Source organism: Alosa pseudoharengus, unplaced genomic scaffold, assembly GCF_046254945.1.
Source record: "Alosa pseudoharengus isolate Yale_2024_CS ecotype anadromous, Long Island Sound unplaced genomic scaffold, YU_APseudo_1.1 YU_APseudo_1.1_scf_17, whole genome shotgun sequence".
Lineage (NCBI taxonomy): Eukaryota > Metazoa > Chordata > Actinopteri > Clupeiformes > Clupeidae > Alosa > Alosa pseudoharengus.
The window spans coordinates 30,599,611-30,623,972 of record NW_027468640.1 but is presented as its reverse complement, the minus strand read 5'-3'; the positions used below and the strand labels follow the sequence as shown (position 1 = coordinate 30,623,972).

At 41.9% G+C, this 24,362-nt stretch overlaps 1 protein-coding gene across 1 annotated transcript in view; it reads right to left on the bottom strand.

Annotated features, from left to right (window-relative positions):
• Nucleotides 1–24,362, bottom strand: part of ipo11 (importin 11) — an 86,181-nt gene that overhangs the window by 20,874 nt on the left and 40,945 nt on the right. The window contains exons 17-22 of the mRNA XM_076289286.1: nucleotides 16,932–16,965; nucleotides 16,302–16,342; nucleotides 14,644–14,760; nucleotides 14,204–14,317; nucleotides 11,849–11,964; nucleotides 7,348–7,424 (exon numbers count right to left, since the gene is read on the bottom strand). Of these exons, the coding sequence (XP_076145401.1) occupies nucleotides 7,348–7,424; nucleotides 11,849–11,964; nucleotides 14,204–14,317; nucleotides 14,644–14,760; nucleotides 16,302–16,342; nucleotides 16,932–16,965 (499 nt within the window). The remainder of the gene's footprint in view (nucleotides 1–7,347; nucleotides 7,425–11,848; nucleotides 11,965–14,203; nucleotides 14,318–14,643; nucleotides 14,761–16,301; nucleotides 16,343–16,931; nucleotides 16,966–24,362) is intronic.

Here is a 24,362-nt window from a genome sequence, read left to right as displayed (position 1 = left end):
GTGTGTGTGTGTGTGTGTATGTGTGTGGGGGTGTTCTCTATATATATGATCTTCAGTGTTTCCCACAGAATTGGATTCAATTTGTGACTGTAGCTGACTTGGACAGGGGGGGGGGGGTGGTATTAAGATAGTCTTGGTAGTGTATATGTCTAATTGAGTGCCTGTCACTTTAAGACGTTTGAGGGAACCCTTGCAATTGTAATACAGTTGAAAGGCTGCTGATGTGTGGATGCAATTCATAACGTTTTCTACATAGTTAAAATAAAGGTTCGTACTTCTCCTGGGGACAAGCACTTTTAATTTTGGAAAACACTTTTTTATTTACATCGGGATTTTGCAAACATTCAGTGTCAAGAGTCAATAAAATGAGCCCTTCAACGAAATTGAAAAGCAGCTGTAAGTAGGCTAAGCATGCTAAAATTCGACATCCAAACAGTATTCTAACGTTAACTTAACTTAGTTTAGTCTCTTTAATGTAGCCTACTATGTTGTGATAAGACCTTAGCAGAGTTCACTTCAATGCAGCAGTTTTGAACAAATTTGCGCAGCATGGTCACAATGCTAAGCGGATTTAATAGCAATTTAGCCAGATGTCTTCTATGCAATGCTTCTATGTGGCAACAACAATCCTTCAACAATTGTGAATATTTTGTTAAATGCACATGCAGAGGAGTGGCAGCGGGCTACGAGAGAGAGCGGGGCGGGGCAAGGAAAGGCTGCGTGCATAAAAAGCGCAGTTCATTGGCAATGCAAGGATTTAACTTTATATTGAATTTAAATTAAATTAAATTAAACATAGAATATAAATCTGTGGCGGCCGATTTTTATTTCGTGGCGCCCCGCCACAGATTAGTCAATGTATGGGAAACACTGATCTTGATAATGTGTGTGTGTGTGGGGCCTCTCTATATATGATCTTGATAATGTGTGTGTGTGGGGGGGCTCTCTTTATATGATCTTGATAATGTGTGTGTGTGTGGGGGGGGGCTCTCTATATATATGATCTTGATAATGTGTGTGGGGGGCTCTCTATAGGGCTTATTCGCAAACACCGCCGCGGCCATATTGTTGATATGACATTCCAGTTCTATAGGCTATATTCTATGTGACAATCGCCTGTAGCGCGTAGATTTGAGCTGAGCAGAGCACAGTAGCCTAACGGCTTCATCTCGTCAATATAAGTAAATAAACGTATGGACCCATATCTAATAGCATTAAGTAAAGATCCGTCATTATTGTCAACTGTAAATTACCCCGATATTTATTTTTAGCCTAACTGTCTTGTTCATACATCGGCACACGTCGCAGCTGAAGGGGACAAGCGTTCAAGTCGCCTGAGTCAAGGTCGGCGAACTTATATTTGTTCCACCAACGACATCGTCTAACATTGCCATGATCGCAGAGAATAAAGTTGCATCTCATTGGACTGCAATTGTATCTTGCGTTTGCCTGTTGCTCACAACCTGCAGCCAAGGACTTTGCTAAAGTAGTTTAAAGTGGGTTAGCCAGTGATCGTTTTTGTCTGATAACTTCTACAGGAGGATCTATGATGCAACTACATGTCTGGCAGAAAGGGCTAACATATTCTCTGTAACATTTCCAAAATCCAAGTGAACAAAACACTATACAAATCAGAAGTATCTACTGATATCTTTCTCCGCTGAGTTTGTTCCTACTATTTGCCACTTGCCGTGCCACTAAGACAAGCTGAAAAGGGCGCATCATGAATAAATATATTAGCCTTTAGGCTACTGTAAACGTTGGCTAACATTGCCTACCTAGCAATGCTATGCAAATGCAATTATGTCCAAAGGTAATCTATGGTAGGCGACTACATTAGTGATGGGACAACCGACTCTTATACGCAAGTCGGTTCAACCGGACGGTCGTTGGTTGGCCTACCGAGTTAATAGATTCGGTCACCGGGGTTATATCGCGCGTTACTTCCCCTGCCATATCGCTCCAAGACATGTAGCCTCAAGCTGCAAATGTCATGCTCTCCATGTCTCTGAAAGTAGCTGACATACACACTCATATTGACCTACACTAGACTCAAGCACTGCCCATGGTTAGCCTACATTCGGTCTTGTTCAGTAGTCAGCTGTGCGCGGTCTCCTCGTGAGCCTACCAATAGCCTATTCACTTCTAACATTTAACTTAACTACCAAGATAACATAGCCTATGTCATATAATATTTCCCCCCTTTGTAATTTAGGATATGAATTTCAATGAACAATTCCAAGATGCATGAAACATAAAGGCTTTTGGGATCAGTTGATAACTCAACTTACCAAGAACCTAGACACCCGTTTGATTACTCATGCATTATCACGGTTACGGTCTCTAACTTGTACAGTCCTCGTGACAGCCTACCTACCAACAAACATCTCATTTAACATAACTACCAAGATAACATGACGTGTATTTGTATTTTATATCCATCGGTAATGTAGCCTATGAACCTCTATGTAGGCTACACAATCACCTAAGATGCACGAGAAATAAATAGGTTTCTGCGATCGGTTGATAACTCAAACTTGCGATAACACCCGTTTGATTAGACTCATTACGGTCTCCTTCAGTAGCCTGGCGCGCGGTCACTTTGTGAACCTACTATGAAGCCAGCAACATTCACCTCTCTAACATTTAACTTTCTAACTACAAAGATAACATGACGTGTATTTGTAGGCTACAGTATGTGATGAACTTCCCCATCGATATATGAATGGCCATGAACACAAGCATCTACGATGCACTAAAAACAAGGCATGGTTAATAACTTGCCGCGAACCTATGGTCTCGTTTAGTAGGCTAAGTAGCCTGATGCGCGGTCTCTTCGTGACAAACGAAGCCAGCAACATTTAACTTTATAACTAGGCTACCCAGATAACGTGTAGCCTATTTGAAGCTTATGTGCTACTTCCCCATCAATAATGTGTAAATTGCCATGAACACAATTATCTACGATACTAGAATAAGGCTTGGTTAATAACTTGTCGAGAACCTAGACCGTTTGATAACATTAGACTCACCCTCGATTACGGTCTCGTTCAGCCTGGCACGGTCTTCGTGAGGCTACTATGAAGCCAGCAACATTCACTTCTAACATTTAACTTTATAACTTTAAGATAATATGACGTGTAGGCTAATATGAGATGTAGGCCTACTTCCCCATCGATAATGTGTGAATTGCCATGAATAAATAATCTAGGCTACGATGCACTAACAAGGCTGGTATGAATCAAACTTGCCGAGAACCAAGACAAGATAAAGGGTACAGCAGTTGTTGCACGGTTAGGCTACATTCAGTCTCATTCTGTCTCCTTGTGACAGCCTGCAGCCTACAGTCATTCACTTCTAAGCATTTATTTAACATGACTACTAAGATAACATTAGGCCTATGTGTATTTGTAGGTATGTGATATAATACTTTCCCATCGATAAAATTTCCATGAACATAAGCATCTAGTTTGCACTAGAAAGGCTTATGTGATCGGTTGATTACAACTTGCCGAGAACCTAGCGAACTGTTTGACTCGTGTGGCAGCCACGGTTACGAGGCCCGGAGAACCTAGCGAACTGTTTGACTCATTTGACAGCCACGGTTATAAGGCCCAGAGCCATACAGGCTCATCATAGTTTGACTGATTATTGTACGTACACACCGCCACCGACTTGAGCTTCCAAAAAAGCTCTGGTCGCTCTGTCAAGGACGCTTGTCAAAAAAGTCTAGGGAAGCTTTGGACGCTTTGGCCGCTCTGACGTGACAGCATTTTACGTTCCATCGTGTTCTATCTACTTCCGTCTATTCGATTGGTTGCTGGTCGTGACGCCGACGGATTTGACACTTCTGGCAGCTGAGAGAAGCTGGCTTCCATTGAAAATAAATGACTTCCTAACTCTTTGGAAGCTCAAGTCGGCGGCGGTGTGTACGTACAAATATACTACCACTCCAGTAGAGGCGCTAATACGCGATACGGTGAAAGAGTAGCGACGAGAACACTCGAGCGCAGCCAATCAAGCCAGTGTTGCTCTGTATGTGAAAATTAATGATCTTAGGAACACTGAGTCGGTTTTTCACGTTTGGCACTCGATTCTCCCGGCTCAGTGACACGAACCGGGTTATTTAACCGACACTTCGGTCAGTTCGTCAACACTAGACTACATCAGGCTACTGCTGATGTCTCCGCATTGCATAGGGGCAGCTGCTGCGCTGTCTAAAACGTATTTAACTTAAGCCCACAGAGGACAATATAATATAGTATTAATAATACAAATATAATAATGGCGATGTGAAGAGTTGGCTGTAAGTTTAGCCTAGGTTATTTATCATATGTAGCCACAAGTCTCTCCTGCGCTGACTACTTCTCAGTCTCATTTTCTTCTCGTTTTCTGACCATGTCAACATTGAGCAACGAAAATAAGGGAGATTTTCCGGGTTACTCACCCAAAATACAGGGGAATTTCAACATTCGTCTTTCTGTTGCTATCCCTCTGCTGAGAGCAAGAAGTCGTAGGACTACAAAACTGCTGCACTAATTAAACGAGGTGTGAAGCTAAGCTAGGTCTAATGAGATTGTCATCAAATCGTGCTCTCTCCCACACTGTTCTGATCACTCTCAAGCAAAACGATGCTTTAAAAACATATTTTCGCTGCAAGGGCAGGGGGTACAGGACAACAGTAAAGAGACGGCCAAGTCTGATGGGGCTAATGTTATGAAAGTAATAAAATATGGGATATTTTACGGGAAAATATTAAAAAAGGAAGACACCTGGAAAAAAGTTGACAGGTAGGCTATGTTTCTGACAGTGGGTGAATCTAGGGCTATTTGCTGTTAGAACGGCCTGTATTGCTGTTGTTAGAACGGCCTGCACTGTAGCCTAGGCCTATTGCACAACATAGGCCTACCATCACGTTAAATTTTGTACAAATAAATAAATAGCCTACAGCGATCATACCGGTGCTGTCGCGCTTGTCAATTGACAGCTGCATTAAATAGACCCACCTATGCATTTTCTATATCAACAAAATGGCCGCTGCGAACGTTATTACCTGATTATTACGTAGATCGAATAAGCCTAATACAGTGCAACAGGAAAGTTTTCTGACCCTTTCAAGTTTTCCACATTTTGTTATGTTTCAGACTCATCTTAAAATTCAATTATTTTTTTTCTCTCATTAATCTACATACAATATTCCAACACTCCACAAAAAAAAAATGGTTTTTGGATTGTTTTGTAAATTTATAAAAATAAAAGACTGAAATATTTCATTTATATAAGTATTCAGACCCTTTGTTATGATGCTTGCAATTGAGCGCTGGTGCATCCTACTTCTATCAAAGGTCCTTGAGATGCTTCTACAACTTGAGTAGAGTACACCTGTGCCTAAATGAATTCAGTGGACATTATTAGGAGAGTTACACATCTCTTTATATAAGGTCTCACAGTTGATGGTGTATGTCAGAGTGAAAACCAAGCCACAAGGTCAAGAGAATGGTCCGTAGAGCTGTGAGACAGGGTTGTGTGAAGTCACAGATCTGGAGAAGGATACAAGAACATTTCTGCAGCATTGTAAGTGCCCATAAGCACAGAAGCCTCCATCATTCTCAAATGGAAAAGTTTGGAACAACCAACAGTCTTCCTAGATCTGGCCGCTCAGCCAAACTGAGTAATCCGAGATGGATGGCCTTGGTCAGACAGGTAACCAAGGACCTAATGGTCACTATGAATGGCATCTAGAGTTCCTGAGAGGACAAGAGAAGCGTAAAGCGTCATAACAAAGGGTCTGAATACTTATGTAAATGGAATATTTAAGTCTTTTATTTTTCATATTTTTACGAAACACTCCAAACACCTGCTTTTTTGTGGAGTGTTGGGGTATTGTATGTAGATTGATGAGAATAAAAAATGAACTGAATGCATTTTAAGATGAGTCTGAAAAATAACAAAATGTGGAAAACTTGAAAGGGTCTGAAAACTTTCCGGTTGCACTGTATATAACCTTGATAATGTGTGTGGGGGGGGGCTCTCTATTCCTCTCTATTCTCTCTTCCAGTTGCACTGTATAGGACCTTGATACATTTGATAAATTACATGTTCAAAACGTGACAATTCTGCCTGATGCACATATTAGGTCAACCAGCATGACTGCAACCAGGCAAAATCCAATGTCTTGAGCACAAAGCCCTGGTCACCTGTTACCTAATGGTATTTGTGAAAAATACTGTACAAATTGCAGAGCAAAATTATTGATGTTTATGACTAAAACCATATTCATTTATTAACATATTGATAGATGCAAGTCAGCAACTGCCTCATACATACCCTTCCAAAAGGAGACAGCTATTTTGTGTGGCGCTGAGTTTAACAACCCCCTCATAATGTCAAGACATAGAGACTGTGGTTGAGAATAATTCACTTTGGTGCCACGTATAGATTAAAATGAGTGTGATTTTAATATAATTTCAAATGGAACACAGTGACATTTAAATAAAGTTAATTGGGGGGATGGGGGCATTTCTGTTAACTCAGCTTGACCATGGTTGTGCCAACGGTTGTGCACTTTCATTGAATAACATGACTTTGAACAAAAGACGACTTTGACCAAGGTATCCATTTGAATCAAGCATTTCCACACAGTCTAAATAGCACTGCCCTGCAAAGTCCCACGAGAGTCCCAATATCTGACAGAAAAGTTAAGTAATTACCCTTTAAATGACCTCATCAGGAAAGGTCACTCTTCCCATTAGGTGGGCCACATTCCGAGCCACTTTTTTGAAAATGTATGTTCCCCAAAGCAGTTCATTATTGGACAAAAAAGATCTTAAAAAGACCTTCCACTTCCTTGGAAAACCCATCTGTAAACCTGAAGCCAGGTGCATCCCACAGTCAATCTCCTCTCAGTGCGTGATGACTTTTTTTGTCTTAACTGTATTAATTATATTAGACAAATACTTCAGTTACAATACCAAGCATAACTTCACTGACCTGCAACTCTTAAATGAGTAATAGACACTGAAAGAAGTATTACTGATGAAAGCCGATATCTACAAAAACTTTGCCATTTGATGCCTGACACCTAATTCTCTAGAGACTGTAGTCTTTTTAGTTGCAGACATGGGATGACATGATACTTTTAAGTATGAATTTGTACAGCTGAATAAAAAATTGCAGTCACCTCACATTGTTTCTACAAGAGGACAGGTCACATCCCTCACTTTTTCCTTTACTGCAGAAATGACCCAGTATTTGTAATCTTGACAAGACTTTCTTGCACTTAATAAATTTCACCAACAATAGTGTCGCGCTGACACTCCGGTGGGCATTAGCTGATAGATGACTTACCGAGCAAAGCTGACATGTTTTGGAATATTCTAAGCAGCTCGGGCGTGATTCCTGGACTGTTCTCTAAGGTCACCAACCTGTGCACAGAAACATAGAGAGCCAAGTCATGACAACTGAACAGCATGAATATACAGACACGTCTATCCTCGATCATCATAGTTCTTGCATTTGGATAAGCAAAAACTAACTTTATTAAATAATGAATAATTGTGCCACCTTTCCAATATCTGATTTATTTGGAATAAATAGGCAATGCTTCAGAGATAATGATCTAAGGACTATTAACAGCAAATGTATAGGTTAATGACACAGTATTTGCCCTCTGTTTAGTCAAGAGAGGCTAAATAATTTACAACTCAATTAGAGGTACACCCTCGCAAATAACATGGCCCTTAACCCATTAACGTAAGCAAAGCGGGGGTGATCATTACAAATGGCTTTATTTACTGGTGTGAGCCTCCAACGAGAGAGCAAGGGATAGATAGAAAGAGAGAGCGAAAGAGAGAGCAAGCAAGGGAAAAACTGATGATCTGTGAAGACTGATGGCGGAGAAATGTGGCCCCATAAATGGATGAGAAAAAAAAAAAAAAAGTGTGTGTGCGGGGGCGTCAGGTTGAGAAATGTGTCCACGGACGAGACGATGAGAGATGACGGAGAGATGGGACAGGAGGGCGACGGAGTTGCGGCGCAGCAAAGGCGCACCATCAGGAGAGATCAGCCAAGCATAACAGCTCCAGAGGAGCCCTTGCTCTATAGACTCAATGTGACTGTTGGCTGAAGGCAGTAGTTGATCTATAGACCCTTTCAACTGCATAAACAAATATGTACGTTCCTATGGCATTTCCGGTGGCACAGAAAACAACATTGAGCTAATGGTAACTTGGGGACAGACAGACAAACAAACAAACATAAAAACACATTTTATAGAGCATCATGCTAAAATCTGATTAATTTTCATTTCAAGGTATCTGCATTGGTTTTGAACATTTCAACCGGAAATCCTCTAGGAACTGATTGAAAGGGTCTACATTAAAACTTCAAATAATCGCCGAGTCCCTAAGAGACGCCTGTCTCTTTTAAACGCCTGGCGTGGCTACAGGTTTGGGTTAAAGGCCGGTCTCCAGTAGAGGCCTGGTCTGTTTTTTAGTTTTGGGTTGTATTTAATCTTCTAAAACCCGTCAGATCGTCTGTTTAAAGATTCGCAATGACACGAAACCGTGTACAGAAAGGAGGTTACAGCAGTGTGAATTAGATGTTGCACGTCGTTACAAGCCGTCGCAAAGCATTCACATGTCTGGTCACAGTTGCAAGGTTTTAGAATGTTGCATCAAGTTGCTGCTCATCTCGTTGCGAATCTTGGGTGTGATTTGGGCTTAAGTATGGCGCAGACTGCGCACGTTATGATTAGATGGCATTAAAAGACTGCGGTGGGGAAAAGCTAGAGTTCCAAATTGTATAACTTTTTTTCCAATATGAACTATGCCTATATGTCCGACTTCGTCATCGTTCAATTCATCCCTTGTGTTTAAAATTTGCGGATAGGCCGATGGTAAGCTTGTTTTTATGCTGGCAACAAAACCAGAACGGTTCGCGAACGTTATTCTTTATTCTAAATGCCATGGCGATAAAGAGAAATAAGTCAGAAAAGGAATATACCTTAGACTAGGCTATATACCTTAGACTAGGCTACATTCTCTGGCTATATAACCTATTGAAATAGGTTAATGATGTAGAGGTCTGCGCGAGACTGATTTTTCAGTCCCGCTCCCGCCCACTCCCGCAATATTCTGTCCCGCTCCCGCATTAATGTGTCATTTTTAGTCCCGCTCCCGCCCGCATCTGTAACATGATGTCCTGCTCCCGCCCGCTAAAGCCCGCATGCAGGAGGGATAGCCTATTCAGTTTTTCTTTCTGTCTCACGAAAGGAGCACACACCTGAGAAAGACTCCAGATGTCAGTTTCTTGGTTCTGAATGTAGGCTAACAACTGAAGTAGGCCTAGTCTGGTGCCCTCTTCCTCTGTCATGCTTTCGATTTTTGACAATGAGCAGCAGGAACACATTGAACCCACGTAAACGACAATATAGGCCTGCTATCCGTCAGTTGTGCTTAAACCCCGTTTTTTAATGCTGCCTAACAGAACTGAACTATAGTTATGAACAGTACTTTAATAATTTCCATATTTAATTTTACGCACATATGTAATTTGTGGGAGTGCAGTGAATCATCGGTTTGTCCCGCACCCGCGAACGCACCTCTCTCATCCCGCCCGCTCCCGCAAAGAGCTTTCAAAAGCTGCACTCTTTTGCGTCGGGACCCGCAGGTCTACCGCTGGAGTGCAGACCTATGTAAAGTCAAGTGCGCTTCTATGGGACTGGTGTGTGCGAGCACAGTTTTTATTGATGAGTCGGAGTGGCAAGTGCTGCGCATAGTTGCAGTGGAATGTGGCTGCCCAGGGCATTATAAAACTTCTCACTCTTAGACCTACTCATACACGACGGTGAAATGGCGAATTTAGCTGTCTAAATTCGAATCATATGCTGGGGGAGAAATCGTCGGATATCCATGATTATTTTGTTATTCAGCACCCCTGGTCAAAAATATGTTCCCGCGCGCCTGGAAGTAGGCTATGATTTGAATGTAGACTGTTGTCAAATTTGGCAAATACAAAACGGGAGAAACAATATGGTTCATGCTCTCTCATGCTGTTTCATTCCTGCCGAAAAGGAGGGAGAATTAAACATTAAGCACGTTCCACTTTTGCATAAATAATTTCTGAACGGTTTTGGTCAGGGCTGATAATGCAACTGTATTTGACAAAGGACCGATATAGGCTATTTGCTAGTGACAAAATATGAGCTTTCAGTGTGATATGATCTCTTTATAGATTATGTTTAATTAAAACGTGTTTCATCTGTTCTGGCTATCCCCGCTATTTGGATCTTACTGTATCTCACTCAATGAACAACATCTCAACACTAAATTAATGATGATCCGTAATTGTCATCAGATAGCCTAGTCATATAGGTAGACATTCAGTGTGTTTGAAATAATTAATTTGATACTATTTTCCATCTTTGCAGAGGAAAAGTTTTGTGTAAAGGGAATTAAAGGCCTGTCTCATATAGACGCCTGTCTCTAATACTAGCCGGTGCAGTTTGGCGATTTGGGAAAATAAAAGCCAGGGCTATTATTTGGAGTTTTACGGTATATGTGTTTGTTTCTATGACTACATGTGATGCCTATGTGATCTAAAACTAACTAAAAAGAGCCTTGTCTGTGAAAATGACATTGGGGGAAAAATACCAGAAATGGCCTTTTAGACTACAGACAGGCATAGTGTCTTGTTCTGACACACCATGAAAAGATTTAAATATGCATTTGCAGCATTGAGGGGGAAAAAGCATTAGGCATCATAAAAGTTAGCTGTCAACTCTCCTAGTATAATCTCCACATGATTCGACCAAATTGCAGAGATATGGAGTGAGCTTCAGTTCATTACGAGTTGCATAATGCTGATTTATGGGATCTGCTGCCAGCGGCTGTGTGTAGAAACTGACTACAAAGCAGAGAGGAGAGAACAAGGAGGGAGAAAGACTGCACAAGCGGAAAAGTGGGGGAAAGTAAGAAAAAATGAAAAGAGAGACAGAACAGATAGAACGAGGGAGAGAGAGAGAGAAAAGAAAGGAGAGACTGCAAACTGAATGCTGGAGAGCCAGTGAAACACGGTGGACAGGACGGGGGTGGCGGTCATGGCGGAGGGCAAGACAGCGGGGCCAATGTCCAGATCTTGATAAATGGCTACTGGGGCCTGAACATGCTCTGCTGTTTAAAGACCGTCTACCTGGGTGCACAGACCGTTTGAACAGACTCTCAATGAAGGGGAGGGTCTGCTGCTGCCACTGCAGTTGGCCTTTGGGGAGATGTATGCTCCATATTTATTGTGTAAGGAGGTAATTACGGGGGGGGATAATGGAGGATGATTAAATGGATGTCTGGGTGTGTAATTAAGAAGACGTGGGGGGAGGGGAGGGCCACCAGACGAAGAATCCAATAAGCATGCGACATAAATTGCACTGCTGCAAAAACTCATGATTCTTGCAGACGGAAAAGGGAGCGTTTCAAGACTATTCTCAGTTACAGAAAGCTGATGAGTGTTTAGTAGGTGGATTTAACATTACTCGGTACATTTGTGTGTTTCATGAATCTCAGTGAGTAAATATTTTGTTCTGTATATGCACAGTACTGTGCAAAGGCCAGGGCATTCTCAATCACATACAATTTTACATAAATATGTCAAAAGGAATATCCTATTTAGATTCTCAACGTTGAGTTGAAATCAGTGAAATTGATGCCAAATCTTTGGATTGTGGCACTTTGTATGTTGTGATCAGTGCAAATGATAAATGTCATTTCACGTGTATACAAACAACGGAGCAGTGCGTATCCCCTGAGTCTGCACTGTGTAGCAGTGTCCTTTCGGACTTATCGAACATCCGTACCAGAGTTCCAGGCCATCCTCGAGCAGGTACACGTGCGGTGGCTGCGACACGTCCGTGCTGAGCTGAATGACCGGCAGAAGGAAGGGGTAGAGGTTCTTGCTCTCCGCTCCTAAGCCCTGTGGGTGGGAGCGAAAATCACAACATTTCAAAACAAGTCTGCTCGAGTCACCATCTGTTTACAATCGCTTTGCCATTTCTGCGTGACCTTAGCCTTCATCCTTGAGCAAATGTCACCAACGGCCATTTTGCAGAGACAACACTTTCCAGGAGTATAGTAGTCACAACAGCGAGAACACTTTGCAGGAGTATAGTAGTCACAACAGCGAGAGCACTTTTAAAACAGAGGAAGTGACAAGATTCCCTCTCATTATGAATTCAACTTGAGGTCTGCCAAATTTGAAAGAGCACATTTGAGTACAGAGGCAGACAGAATCAGAATTGATTAAAGCATATTTGCTCATCAAAAGAGCTTGATGTAAAGGGTAAGTCTTAGTAGTCTAGTCTTTAAGACTTCAACCAGTGTGTCTCAAATATAGCCTGCTGAGTTGCTCTAGTGCCAAACTGCTCAAAAGTCGCAACTGCCAAATGTGATGTCTGATTTGAACTCATCCGACTCTGATTTAAGCTTTGATATTTAGACTAATGGCGTCAAGACTAGAAAGACACATGAAGATTAGTAGACTTTGAGAGCTTTTTTTTTCTCTCTCCCTTTTTTCGCCCCCCTCCCGAGTTCTGTCCAGCACCTTGTCCTTATCTAACGGGCCAGCTGTACAACTGCTTGGCATGTAAACACAAGAGTGGAAAGGACACAGGGGGGAAAATAAATAAATAATTAAAAATAAAAAAGTAACAGCTTGGGGAGCAACACAATAACTGAAATCTGTTCTGCACCTAAACAAGGTTAACCGCAGCGTAGCAAGAGGTGTAGAGGAAAATACAAATTAGATCTCCACCGCTGTCAAAGGTCCACAGTAGTTGTTATTGAAAATCGGCAGCAGGCATCTGCATGATACTGTTCGTGCGCTCATGAAGCAAACGCCGCCGTGAGGTCATGGAGCGAACGCCGGCGTAGGTAATGTGTTTTGGGACCAAAATTCAGACGGAACATGGAATTTACATTAAGGCACAACCATTTAAATATTTATAGTTCACCAGTGGACGTATGTGGCAAAAATAAGAAAAGGCTAACTCTTTTCAGGGAACTGGAGGAAAACAGAACAGAAAAGATTCAATCTGGACTAGGAAATTTGGTCTGCATTTATCCCAATCCGTGAATTAGTGAAACACACTCAGCACACAGTGAACACACAGTGAGGTGAAGCACACACTAATCCCGACGCAGTGAGCTGCCTGCTACAGCGGCGCTCGTGGAGCAGTGAGGGGTTAGGTGTCTTGCTCAAGGGCACTTCAGCCGTTCCTACTGGTCGGGGTTCTAACCGGCAACCCTCCAGTCACAAGTCTGAAGCGCTAACCAGTAGGCCACTGCTGCCCAATATGCAACTATGCAATAACAAAAGCCCCCCCCCCCCCCCCGCCCCACTACACTTGTAAAGGACAATGGAAAAGGTGCTGCTAAAATCACTGGGCTGACAGGGGTTGTCAAATATGCCTAAGGCTTGGTTTAGCACTCACAAGAAAATAATAGAGATTGTTTTCCAAAGTGAAGCAGACAAGGGATTGGCTCACACTCCTTGACTAGTTTTAAAAGTTTTATTTACAAGGTACATCATGTAGTAAATTTAAATGTAAGATGTTTTTGCCTATGCCTTATGCCTACAAAGGAAGCTTGTTTGGTGATCTTGTCTTAATGGTAAATAGGTTTGCTTGTTGATTGGCCACAATGGGAAATCCCCTACTTATAGCACTAGGAATTTAACATCTCTCTTATGTACATATGAAATAAATTGACCATATTGGACAGAAAGGGACTTTTGTCTTTTGGGAAGTAAGAGCAGCATAGCTGCCGTTTTAGCTGTAGTTGGTACGGGGCATATCCTGACCGCTAGGCCGCCTTAGCTGTAGTTGGTAGGGGGCATATCCTGACTGCTAGGCCTTTTAAGCTGTAGTTGGTAGGGGGCCTATCCTGACCGCTAGGCAACTTGGAAAGATGGCAGCTCTGCTGTGACATCAAAAAACACAGACGCGCGCGCACACACACAAAGACATGACATGATTTACCACCATTGACTCACTACTGCAGGCATGAAACCCATTACTATATCATGTGACTGATATAGGCTGACAAAGTGACTGAAAAAAACAAACAAATATTCTTTTACAATATTTAGTGTGCGCAGCAGAGGAAACCACTTCAGTCATTGGATCATTGGGTGTGAGGGCGTGTGGCGGACGTACCTGGACGACATGGATGAGGGTGGTGAGGATGGCACAGCGGAGCATGTTGTGCTCCTCCGACTGCTTCCACAGCAGGGGCAGGTACTGCACCAGGCAGCCCACGTAAGGCCGGATCTGTGGCAAGGTCAGACGCAGCAGATTTGTATTTGTATAACATAGGTACTACCACTGAGGTTTAAATAATGTTTAAATGAATCCAAAATAAAAACATTTGAGGTTGTTGTTGACTAGTATTTGCTGAAATATATACTCTTTATGTTCAATATATTTCAACATGATAATATAAATACAAATATAATTTAAAAATCTATAAAAGAAGCGTTGTATATTGTGTATGGAGTGCTGCTATCTAAACCAGGGACTGGATGTGCTGCAGGGCAAGGTTGCTGGCCTGTTGACATTTGACCTTTCACCTTTTGGGATGAAGAGGGGGCACTCACCTGAATGTGGACTCGCTCAATGACACAGGAGATGACGTGCAGGACCTGCATCTTGGTGTCACACTCCGTGACCTGCTGGAGCAGCTGGAAGAGCAGTCCAAAGATGGACTCCAGGTACTTGAGGTGAAAGCACACAATCAAACTGATTAGAACAGGAGACACTCTCAGCATGCGACAGAATACTCAGGGACACAGCAGAAATGACCAACAGTCTCATGAAACCTATTTTTTGATGTTTCACTTAATCTCTTACAGTCTTTCAGTTGTTTTCAATTCTCTTTTGATTGAACGTTAGAATACATAAAAGAATACAAATTACAAAGATATTCACATGCCCTTTTGGACCCCAAGAAGAATGGCTGGGACTTAGGGCTAGTCCACACGTACGAAACCGATCTTTTTTCCCTCCGTCTTCCCTGAAACCGCATCAAGAATATTTGCGTCCAAACGGATCCATCTCAACACGACTCAACACGTTACTATATACCCCAGGCCTATAGGTGGCACTGTTTCTTTACAGAAATTGACCAAAGTTTGTGCTTTACAAACAGACAGAATAGGCTATGACGAAATGGCTAGTGCAAGGAAACCAGAATTGTTTGTGTGGACCTATTTTTTACAGTCTATGGTGTGGACTGATGGTGAACTGTCAACTGTAGTCAACTGTAAAACTAATAAACTTTATTTTACGGTTTGTGAAGGGTGCTGTCCCGTCCTTTATTTGGCTAACGCAGGTAGGCTAATCGCCTTTACTTTCTTTGGTTGTAGGATAGTCCGTGATTCACATTAGTTTTGGCTATCACCGCAATTAGGCTACTAAACGCAAGGCTTACCCAAATTCTAGGCTATTCTGTCGCCACATTTATAATATTGCTATAAAACCTTCGTTAGTAACAGTCAATACGTTTGCCTGCATCAAATCGCGCATTTGCATTCAGTGTGCTACCGGCTTAACGTGAGTTCTAAGCGTCTTTGTATGCTTATATCTGATTTCACTCCACTGTGAATGCATGTATATATGTTGTAAGACATGTAAAATAAATGAATGACACTGGCACTACGCACAAATTAATGTAGCCTAAACTTACACCGCACTTTCCTAATAACTTAAGTTCTCTCGCGTCACTGACAGTAGCTAGAATGCATTAAAAAACACTGGGGAAAAACAGTGTTCAGTCCACCAAGTCATAAGCTATCGGCACTGCGCAGCACCAGTTGTGATATTTATCTTACGGAGTACAATCGTAGGTAATGTCATGTATGAAAACTAGTATTGTTAGGCAATACTATAAGTGCAAGTCCAGGGCAGCTGAGGTGTGGCGATGACATCATCGATACGCAAGCAGGATGTGCGGTTTAGCTGTCTAAACGAATTCAAACGGGCTACGGTTTCAGATTTCTCCACTCTGGGACCAGGTTTCAGAAAAGTGCGGTTTCGGGCAGTGCGTTTACAGGATTCGTTTGGACGCTCGGCCAAGACGAAGCAAAACCTCTGCGTTTAACCTAAAAAGCGTCTCCGTGTGGACGGGCCCTTAAGCCTCAGCTAATGGGGATCCTATAAACTATAAACAATAAACTTGAACAAACTTGGGATCAAAAATGGGTGTGTGCGGTTTCTAAAAGATGGCTGGTGGCAAATGTCAATTAAAGTGTCTTACCGGTAAGAACTGTTCTGTCCGAAACTCAAAATCATCCACGGGTAAGAAGGCATTAAGGTCAAAGTGTAAATGAAACAGGAATTTCCTCTGGGAGTCTATATCTGTGGATTTCCTATCTGATTCTGCCTGGCCATTTGTTGCAGAGGGCCTTATCACCTATTTACATGGCGCATGATAAAGCTGAAAACGCTATCTGCTTCTTCACAGACTTAAATTTTCAGTTTTACTGAAAGTGCCAACATTTGATATTTCTGCATGCCAACTTTCTGTGAAGGGATTTAAGTAAATCATTCCTCATACTTTTCCCTTCACTGCCAAGATAGTGGCTTGTTTATGTTAGTGGTTCAGATAACTGGGAAACAAAATATCACCTTTTGAAATGAAATCAAACACGTCTAGACTAAGCTTTTTGCAATTGCAATTATAAACAAAGAGGCTAAGTGACAACAGATAGCCTTTCAGTTGCTTGAAAATAGAACAGATGCATTTTCTTTCAGATGTTACAAAAGGGAAGACTTTGTCCTGTTTTATAGACCTTCAAAAACTGATTTTGGAAAAACAATTATGGCTGCTTTCCAAAGAACCCCTTGTGAGCTTAGAATACAGAAAATAAACATTTAAAAAGGATATTCAGCTTGAGAGTTGTGGCTGTTTCAATCCGTACCTGTGAAGAGAAAAAAAAAAGAATGAACAGTGCATCACAATAGACACAACCAGGCCTGGAATTTCATAATTTTAGGGCCAAGACCACTTGGCCTTCAGCTGGGTATATTTGCCTGGGGGCACAAAGGCCACATGTCAGGGCATCAAGGCCAAGGTTAACGATACAGTAAGCTACATTAAAAACGATCAAAGTTGTTTTTAGCATATTCACAGCAGTAGACCTGCATCACTTTATGAAACATTACAAAAACATAAAAACATGACATTACATAGGACTGTAAACCATCTGATCTTAATATTTACAGACATCAAGCTATATTTAACATTTATTTTCTATTTGGCCTTTTATGAAATCATGTATTGAACAATTTAAACACATTGTGAAACAAAGCCCAAAGTTGGATACATGCATGTAGCTAGGCTATGGGAATTAGGTTTACTTCTACATCTGGAGAGAGCTCCTTGCTAACTAATTACACTAATCTCTTCTATGATCCCAGGAAGATTTAGATCAGAAAGCGTAACGAATTGCATCCACATGTCCTTGTTATGCACTATATACAACTATTTTTTACTAGCCTAAAACCGTGAGACTGAAGGCTAAGCGACAGGCACTCAATTACACACACCACCAATGCGCACTCAACTAGAACTACACACCACATTAAAAATATGCCTAAGTGTAAAAGTTTTAAATCAGTGTTCAAATGACTAAATATTTTTAGCTACTAGTTATTATGCAGATTATAAAATACTAAACATTATTAGCAAAATATATACACTTTTATATGAATTCCAAAATATATAAAATAGAAACATGACAAAAGCAAATCATTTTCTGTGTGTGTTTGTGTGTGGCGGGTCGAGCAAAATCTAGGATGGCCACTAGTGTGAATGATCACACTATATTCAATATTACTGATGACAAGGCGGTGGGGGCCTCCAAATCAAATCAAATTTTTTTTATTTGTTGTATTGAAATCGCAATTCTTGACTTGGTATCGGTATCGAAACAATAATTTTGGTATTGTGACAACACTAATGGATAGGGAGATGGGCGCAGAACTATATGTAGAATAATATGATTCAATTAAAGTTCCTTTTCTCACGAACCGTTTACCACAGCAACTAGCGGCTAACATTGTTTAAAAGCTGAGAAAAAGTTCTTCCATGTGATGTGATCCATGTGATGTCTGTTGGACAACAGGGGCAAACTGATTTAATGTGGCAAGCATCACCTTATGGATAGTGCTGGGCGGTATGACCAAAAATGTATATCACAGTATTTTTCTAAATTCTTACGGTTTCACGGTATATGACGGTATTTTTTTCCCATGCATAATCAGATGTTCACAGCATTTTCTAGAGGTTGAGGGAGGAATTGCTGCAGTACATTGACTAAGGATGGTCTATTTTACTGTCATGATGTAGAATAACTCCACACTAGTGGTAATGCAGTTTTGCATGGCCCCAGAAAATGATGCTGTTTACAAAAAGCCACTCATGATTCTAATGAAGAATCTAATCAGAATGCAAAGACAATTGCAGTCAAAATACAGAACTGTACTGTGCAAATTTCACAAACATCTTGTAGCCTATAAAACCAATACAAAAAGTTGTGCAACTTTATACTTTTTTGAAAATTATACAATTTAAAATGAAACCTCTCTGCTAATATGCTTACTCTGTCAAATACAGTAGGCCTATCAGAAACATGCCTTATTGTTATTGTGTGGTTTACATGACGTTAGTGGTAGGCTAACGTTAACTTCATGTGAATGTGGATGTCATGTTAGCCATGAGCTCGGTTCGGTTCGCTAGGCAAAACATTAACAAAAAAGTTCGTTTCGGTGCACTGATGACAGTCAGGATCATTTCTAACTAGCCAGCTTGTATTGCTCAGTGCATGTCTATAACATGCTTTACTTGCTACCTGGATAATTTCAGCGAATATTCTTAAGGTGAGATGAATGATAAGCTCATTAAACTTTACTGTGTTTGGTGGGTTGCTAACTAACGACATCAGTGATGTCGTTAGTTAGCAACCCACCAAACACAGTGAAGTTTAATGAGCTTATCATTCATCTCACCTTAAGAATATAGTAGGCTACTAGCCAGCTAGTTGCTGTTGAACAATCTCAATAGAATTTTCGTGACGGTAAATCCCTTTCGCAGTATCCCTTAACGTTTTTCCTTAACTAAATTAACAATTTAAGGTATTCTGTGCAACACCCTTAAATAAACCCCTTATCTAAGGAGCCTTAAGGGTCATACTTCAGGGGAAAAACTTCAGGTATTTTGTGTTTACCCTCACTATGCCTCACAGTGGCACCATGCGTGCGTGTGAAAAAAGTCCCGTCTGAATCACTGTCGCGCGGCGCAGCGTTCCAAACGTTGTGTAATCAAATACACCGGTATGGCGGTATATTAAAAATTAATATCATAACGAAAACATACACCGGTATACGGTGTGAACCGGTATACCGCCCAGCACTACTTATGGATAATGACTCCTTTCCAAGTTTACATACTGCAATTGTTCTCGAGATTTAGAGTTGAGTTTTTGTGGAGCTTTGTAGAGATAATTGAATCGGTATCTGATCATTTACTGTTAGACAGCCATTCTCCACCATGACAGAACAACAGAAAATTTTTCAGCTCAAGGCAAACACATATTATGGCAGACAGAACTAGATGTACCGCAGAGCGGTACAAAATATGACCGCCGCCCAGTCCAGCACATTTTTTCCACAAAAAGAAATCACGCTGAAAGGCCTATATGATTCTAACTGTCTCACTAAATTGCATTATCCACACTCAATTCTCACTGGTATCTGCTAGACAACAAGTACCAAAACATTATTAGTTCATAGATTTCACATGTAAAATTAATTTTATACAACCCCACCTCCATCTTGCCTGTTCATAATTCTGAGAAATTCTTGATTGTTTGTGTTATGTTTATGTTATGTGTGTGTGTGTGTGTGTGTGTGTGTGTGTGTGTGTGTGTGTGTGTGTGTGTGTGTGTGCGTGCGTGCTTGTGTGTGTGCCTGCGTATGTGCCTGTGCATGCAAGCGTACATATGTCTACTGTGTGAATATGTGTCATACGTATGATTACTGTGAATGTATGTGTGTGTGTGTGTGTGTGTGTGTATCTGTTTGTGCACATGTGTGCACATGAAATGGGTTAACATGACCCCTGGAGGCTAAAATACGGAAAAAAATGGTCATCCTAGGCCCTATAGTTCTCAAGATATTCACAGAGAACTGTGTCTGCCCTACCCTCCTTTCAGGGGGTCCAGTCCAGCGGGGGGGCTACAGATCAAAACGAAAAATGACGGTTCCATGCTATCCATGTGGGGGTACATGCCCACCAAGTTTTGTGTACCCCGGTCTTTCAGTGTCCCGGGAATCCTTGTTGGTGTACGTCACTAAATGTACACATAAATTATTTTATTGTAAGGCCCCCCTAATGGCATGCATTCGGAGGGTGTCATAATGATCCTAGGTGGCGCTATACATGAAATAAGTGGTAATGGGATGGGTTGACATGCCCCCTTAAGACCAACATACATAAAAAAGGTGGACCTCCTAGGCCCTACGGTTCTCGAGATATTCACAGAAAACTGTCTCCGGCCACCTACAGGCCAGTTGGTGTATAGTAACATAAATTAATTTATTGTGTGGCCCCCCATTAACGGAATTCCACGAAACTTGCCGTGCATTCAGAGGGTGTCAATGATCCTACACTTCCAATTTCGTGCAGTTTTGACTATGTTAGGTCACAGATACCTGCGATTACAACACCTCATTTTTACTTTTTTGTGTTTAACTAGGTGGCGCTATACATGAAATGAGTGGTTATGGAATGGGTTGACATGGCCTCTTGAGATCAACATACAAAAAAAAATGGTCCTCCTAAACCCTACGGTTTTCGAGATATTCACAGAAAACTGTGTCTGCCCTACCCTCCTTTCGGGGGGTCCAGTCCAGCGGGGGGGCTACAGATCAAAACGAAAAACGATGGTTCCATGCTATCCATGTGAGGTTACATGCCCACCAAGTTTCGTGTACCCCGGTCTTTCAGTGTCCCGGAAATCATTGACGGAAATTTGGGCATGCGAAAAAGAAAAAGAAAAGAAAAAAAAAAGAAAAGAAAAAAAATCTGACTAAACCTATATGACCGCCGCTTCGCTGCGCGGCGGTCATAATAATGTGTGGCAAAACCAGAATACTACACTAGAGTCTATGCGTCATCATAGCATCACTGATGTGGTGCTGTGTTTTTTCTAGGGATGTCACAATAACAGACATTTAGTAGTCAATACCAATAGCCTACTAATACTAGTGAAATCATCAATGCCACAGTAAAATCCCATGGTTTTATACCTGGTTTGTCAATAAATTTAATTTTAGTATGAAAATTTGTCAAATGATTTCTCCACCTTGTTTTCTCCAACCTTGTTACAAACTCTCTAACTTCTGCCTCCAGGGGCCTGATGTGGGTCTGGCAGTTTCACTTTCTCTACCACTGTGTAAATAATGAGCTGCCTCCTCTGGTTCTGTGGTCTTGCTCCATTTATCAGCTGAACACAACCCAGCCCTCCCTGCTGAACGGCTCCCATTATTTGTTGGAGCGGAGACGGACTCCTTTCACAGGGAATGCACTTCCTCCCCAACTGAACTCAATCGATAGATCGATAGATAGATTAATAGATAGATCGATACTTGTGTTACTTCATTCTAACTTCTGACCTGAACTAAAACTGTCAGCTACATTTATTTGTTCTTGACCAATACAGAATCTGACCACGAATAAAGGCTATGCCCTGACGTGAGAAAACATCTGAAGTCTGATTATAACAAGTCTTTTCTCACACCCTACCACTGACTGGACAGGTGACTAACATTTGCATGACATGTTTGATCAACCCTTACCAAGGACGGCTTACAGCCACCGTCACCAAACAAGGTGTTGAGGACAAAGTGTGTTTGATCTCGCTGCTCTAACATTTGTGTCTCTTATCTAAACACAGACTGAAAACAGATCTGTGAGTGACAGCCAAAAACAGCAAACGATGGAGGGCTTTATGCTTTTATTTATGCTTTCAATCTATCCGGTGTCAACACTGAAATGTCAAACACAGCAAGCAGTACATGTGCTAAACTGCGTGCCCAGCATTAATGTGTAACCTCTTGAATGCGAGCTGCTTCAGAGAATTCATTCAACTGGTCTAAAGTATAAGTAAGTATAGGTATATATACTCTTTTGATCCCGTGAGGGAAATTTGGTCTCTGCATTTATCCCAATCTGTGAATTAGTGAAACACACTCAGCACACAGTGAGGTGAAGCACACACTAATTCCGACGCAGTGAGCTGCCTGCAACAACAGCGGCGCTAGGGGAGCAGTGAGGGGTTAGGTGCCTTGCTCAAGGGCACTTCAGCCGTGCCTACTGGTCGGGGTTCGACCTGGTAACCCTCTAGTTACAAGTCCGAAGCACTAACCAGTAGGCCACGGCTGCCCTAAGCTTCTGAGTTGCAGTGACCCAAACACAATTCTCTGTCGTCAAGTTGGTCTTACAAAGGAACTGAGCGAAAAGAGACCAGTCCAATCCTATTGATTGACATCCAGAAGACCTCCAGCATTACTTTCCAAGAATTAACTGTGGAAACCATTTGAAGTGTCACTCTACAGCCCACATTCAACAGGACCATTCAACTGACCTTTTGGCTCACACGAGAGTATGCTTTGAAAAGAAGAGAGTGTGACTGTACCACCGTGGATGAACTTGACTGGCCTGCACAGAGTCCTGATCTCAACCCTATAGAACTCCTTTGGAATAAATTAGAGCGGAGACTGAGAGCCAGGCCTTCTTGTCCAACATCAGTGTGTGACCTCACAAATGCGCTTCTGGAAGAATGGTCAAAAATTCCCAAAAACACACAAAAAAATGGCTTAGAAATACACTATACAGAATTCAGGACCTGTTTCATGGACCGGTCATCGGGGAGTTAAATTTCATCTTAAAAGCAAACATTGAAGTTCACATAATGGTAACTGCAAAATGCATCTGTGATGACCCTGGTGGGTCCTGGCGCCCTGCTGTTTTGGCGTGCCTGTGCCTTCTCCCCCTCTCTCTCTTATGCTCTCTCGTGCCATTTCATTGAGCAGGTGATGGTGGTCAGGTGCCTGATTTACAGGGGTATAAGACTCTTGCGACTACGACAATAGGGGCCGCTTCCTCCTCCCGGTCTTTGGCTCTCTTTGTTGCTTATCTGTTAAATCCCTAGACTGACTCTGCATGACATTTTTGGTTCCTTTCCTTATACTGACTTGCACCATACCACATTATCATTATTATCTAGTCTGTGTTCACATTACTCTTATTATTTAATAAATTCACTTGATTATTTTGAAATCTGCGTGTGGCCTCCCCCGTTTATGTCACATGCTGGCTCAACGCATGAAACATCAACGTGGAGGCCACACGCATATTTCAAATTAATCAAGTGAATTTATCAATCCGGCGCACCTGACCATCATCACCTGCTCAATGAAATAGCGCGAGAGAGCACGAGAGACGGCACAGGCACGGCAAAACAGAAGGGCGGGGTCTAAGACCCGCCAGGGTCGTCTTACAACACGGTGGATGGAAATCCAAAGCTTTTGAAATCCATTCCTTCCCGGCTGTCGGATGGAAATACTTAACCCTTAAAGGTGTAGGTTTTTGAACATTCTAAGTTCCGCAACAATTGAAGGTTCTAAAATTCTATGTTGAATTCAATGAACCCAGATATTCTTTAGAACGTTAATTTCTCAACATTCCCATCACACCGGTGTGACGGTACTCCTTTAAGGGCTAAGCTATTGATGGACTGTTGGTCTGCCCACGGGATTGAAAGCTAATCCTAGATGGCTGACAATAAAGGGGACGGATCTCTGGGCAAATGTAAAGGCGGCTCCTCCAAAGTGTGACTGGAGAGCAATGTGGCCACTGAACTGGGAACAGATCCAGGCCTCCTCCCGTTGAAGCAGCTGAGCCTCTGACCGTCCTCTCAGTCAGGCTAATTGCTTTGTGTCGCACATGCAGCACATTATGGAGTCTAGTCTAATAGCTTATGCGATACCTTCAATAGGTAGGCCCGAGATTTGTGCTTTGCGTTTTGGCTTACGTAAAAGCACGGTGAAAGGGGCGTGATCATCATTAGAGGGCTTTCTCATACATCAGCAGTGCACCGAACACAGAAAAAAATCAATAACCCCCCCCCCCAATCGGCTAATTCCACGAAAGACTCTCAATGCGGCCACTTTTTTCCGATGGAGCGTTAACTGTGTTGTAACGGCGTCTTCGGTTATATTCTGCTCAAACGACCTGTACATGCAAAGACCCTAT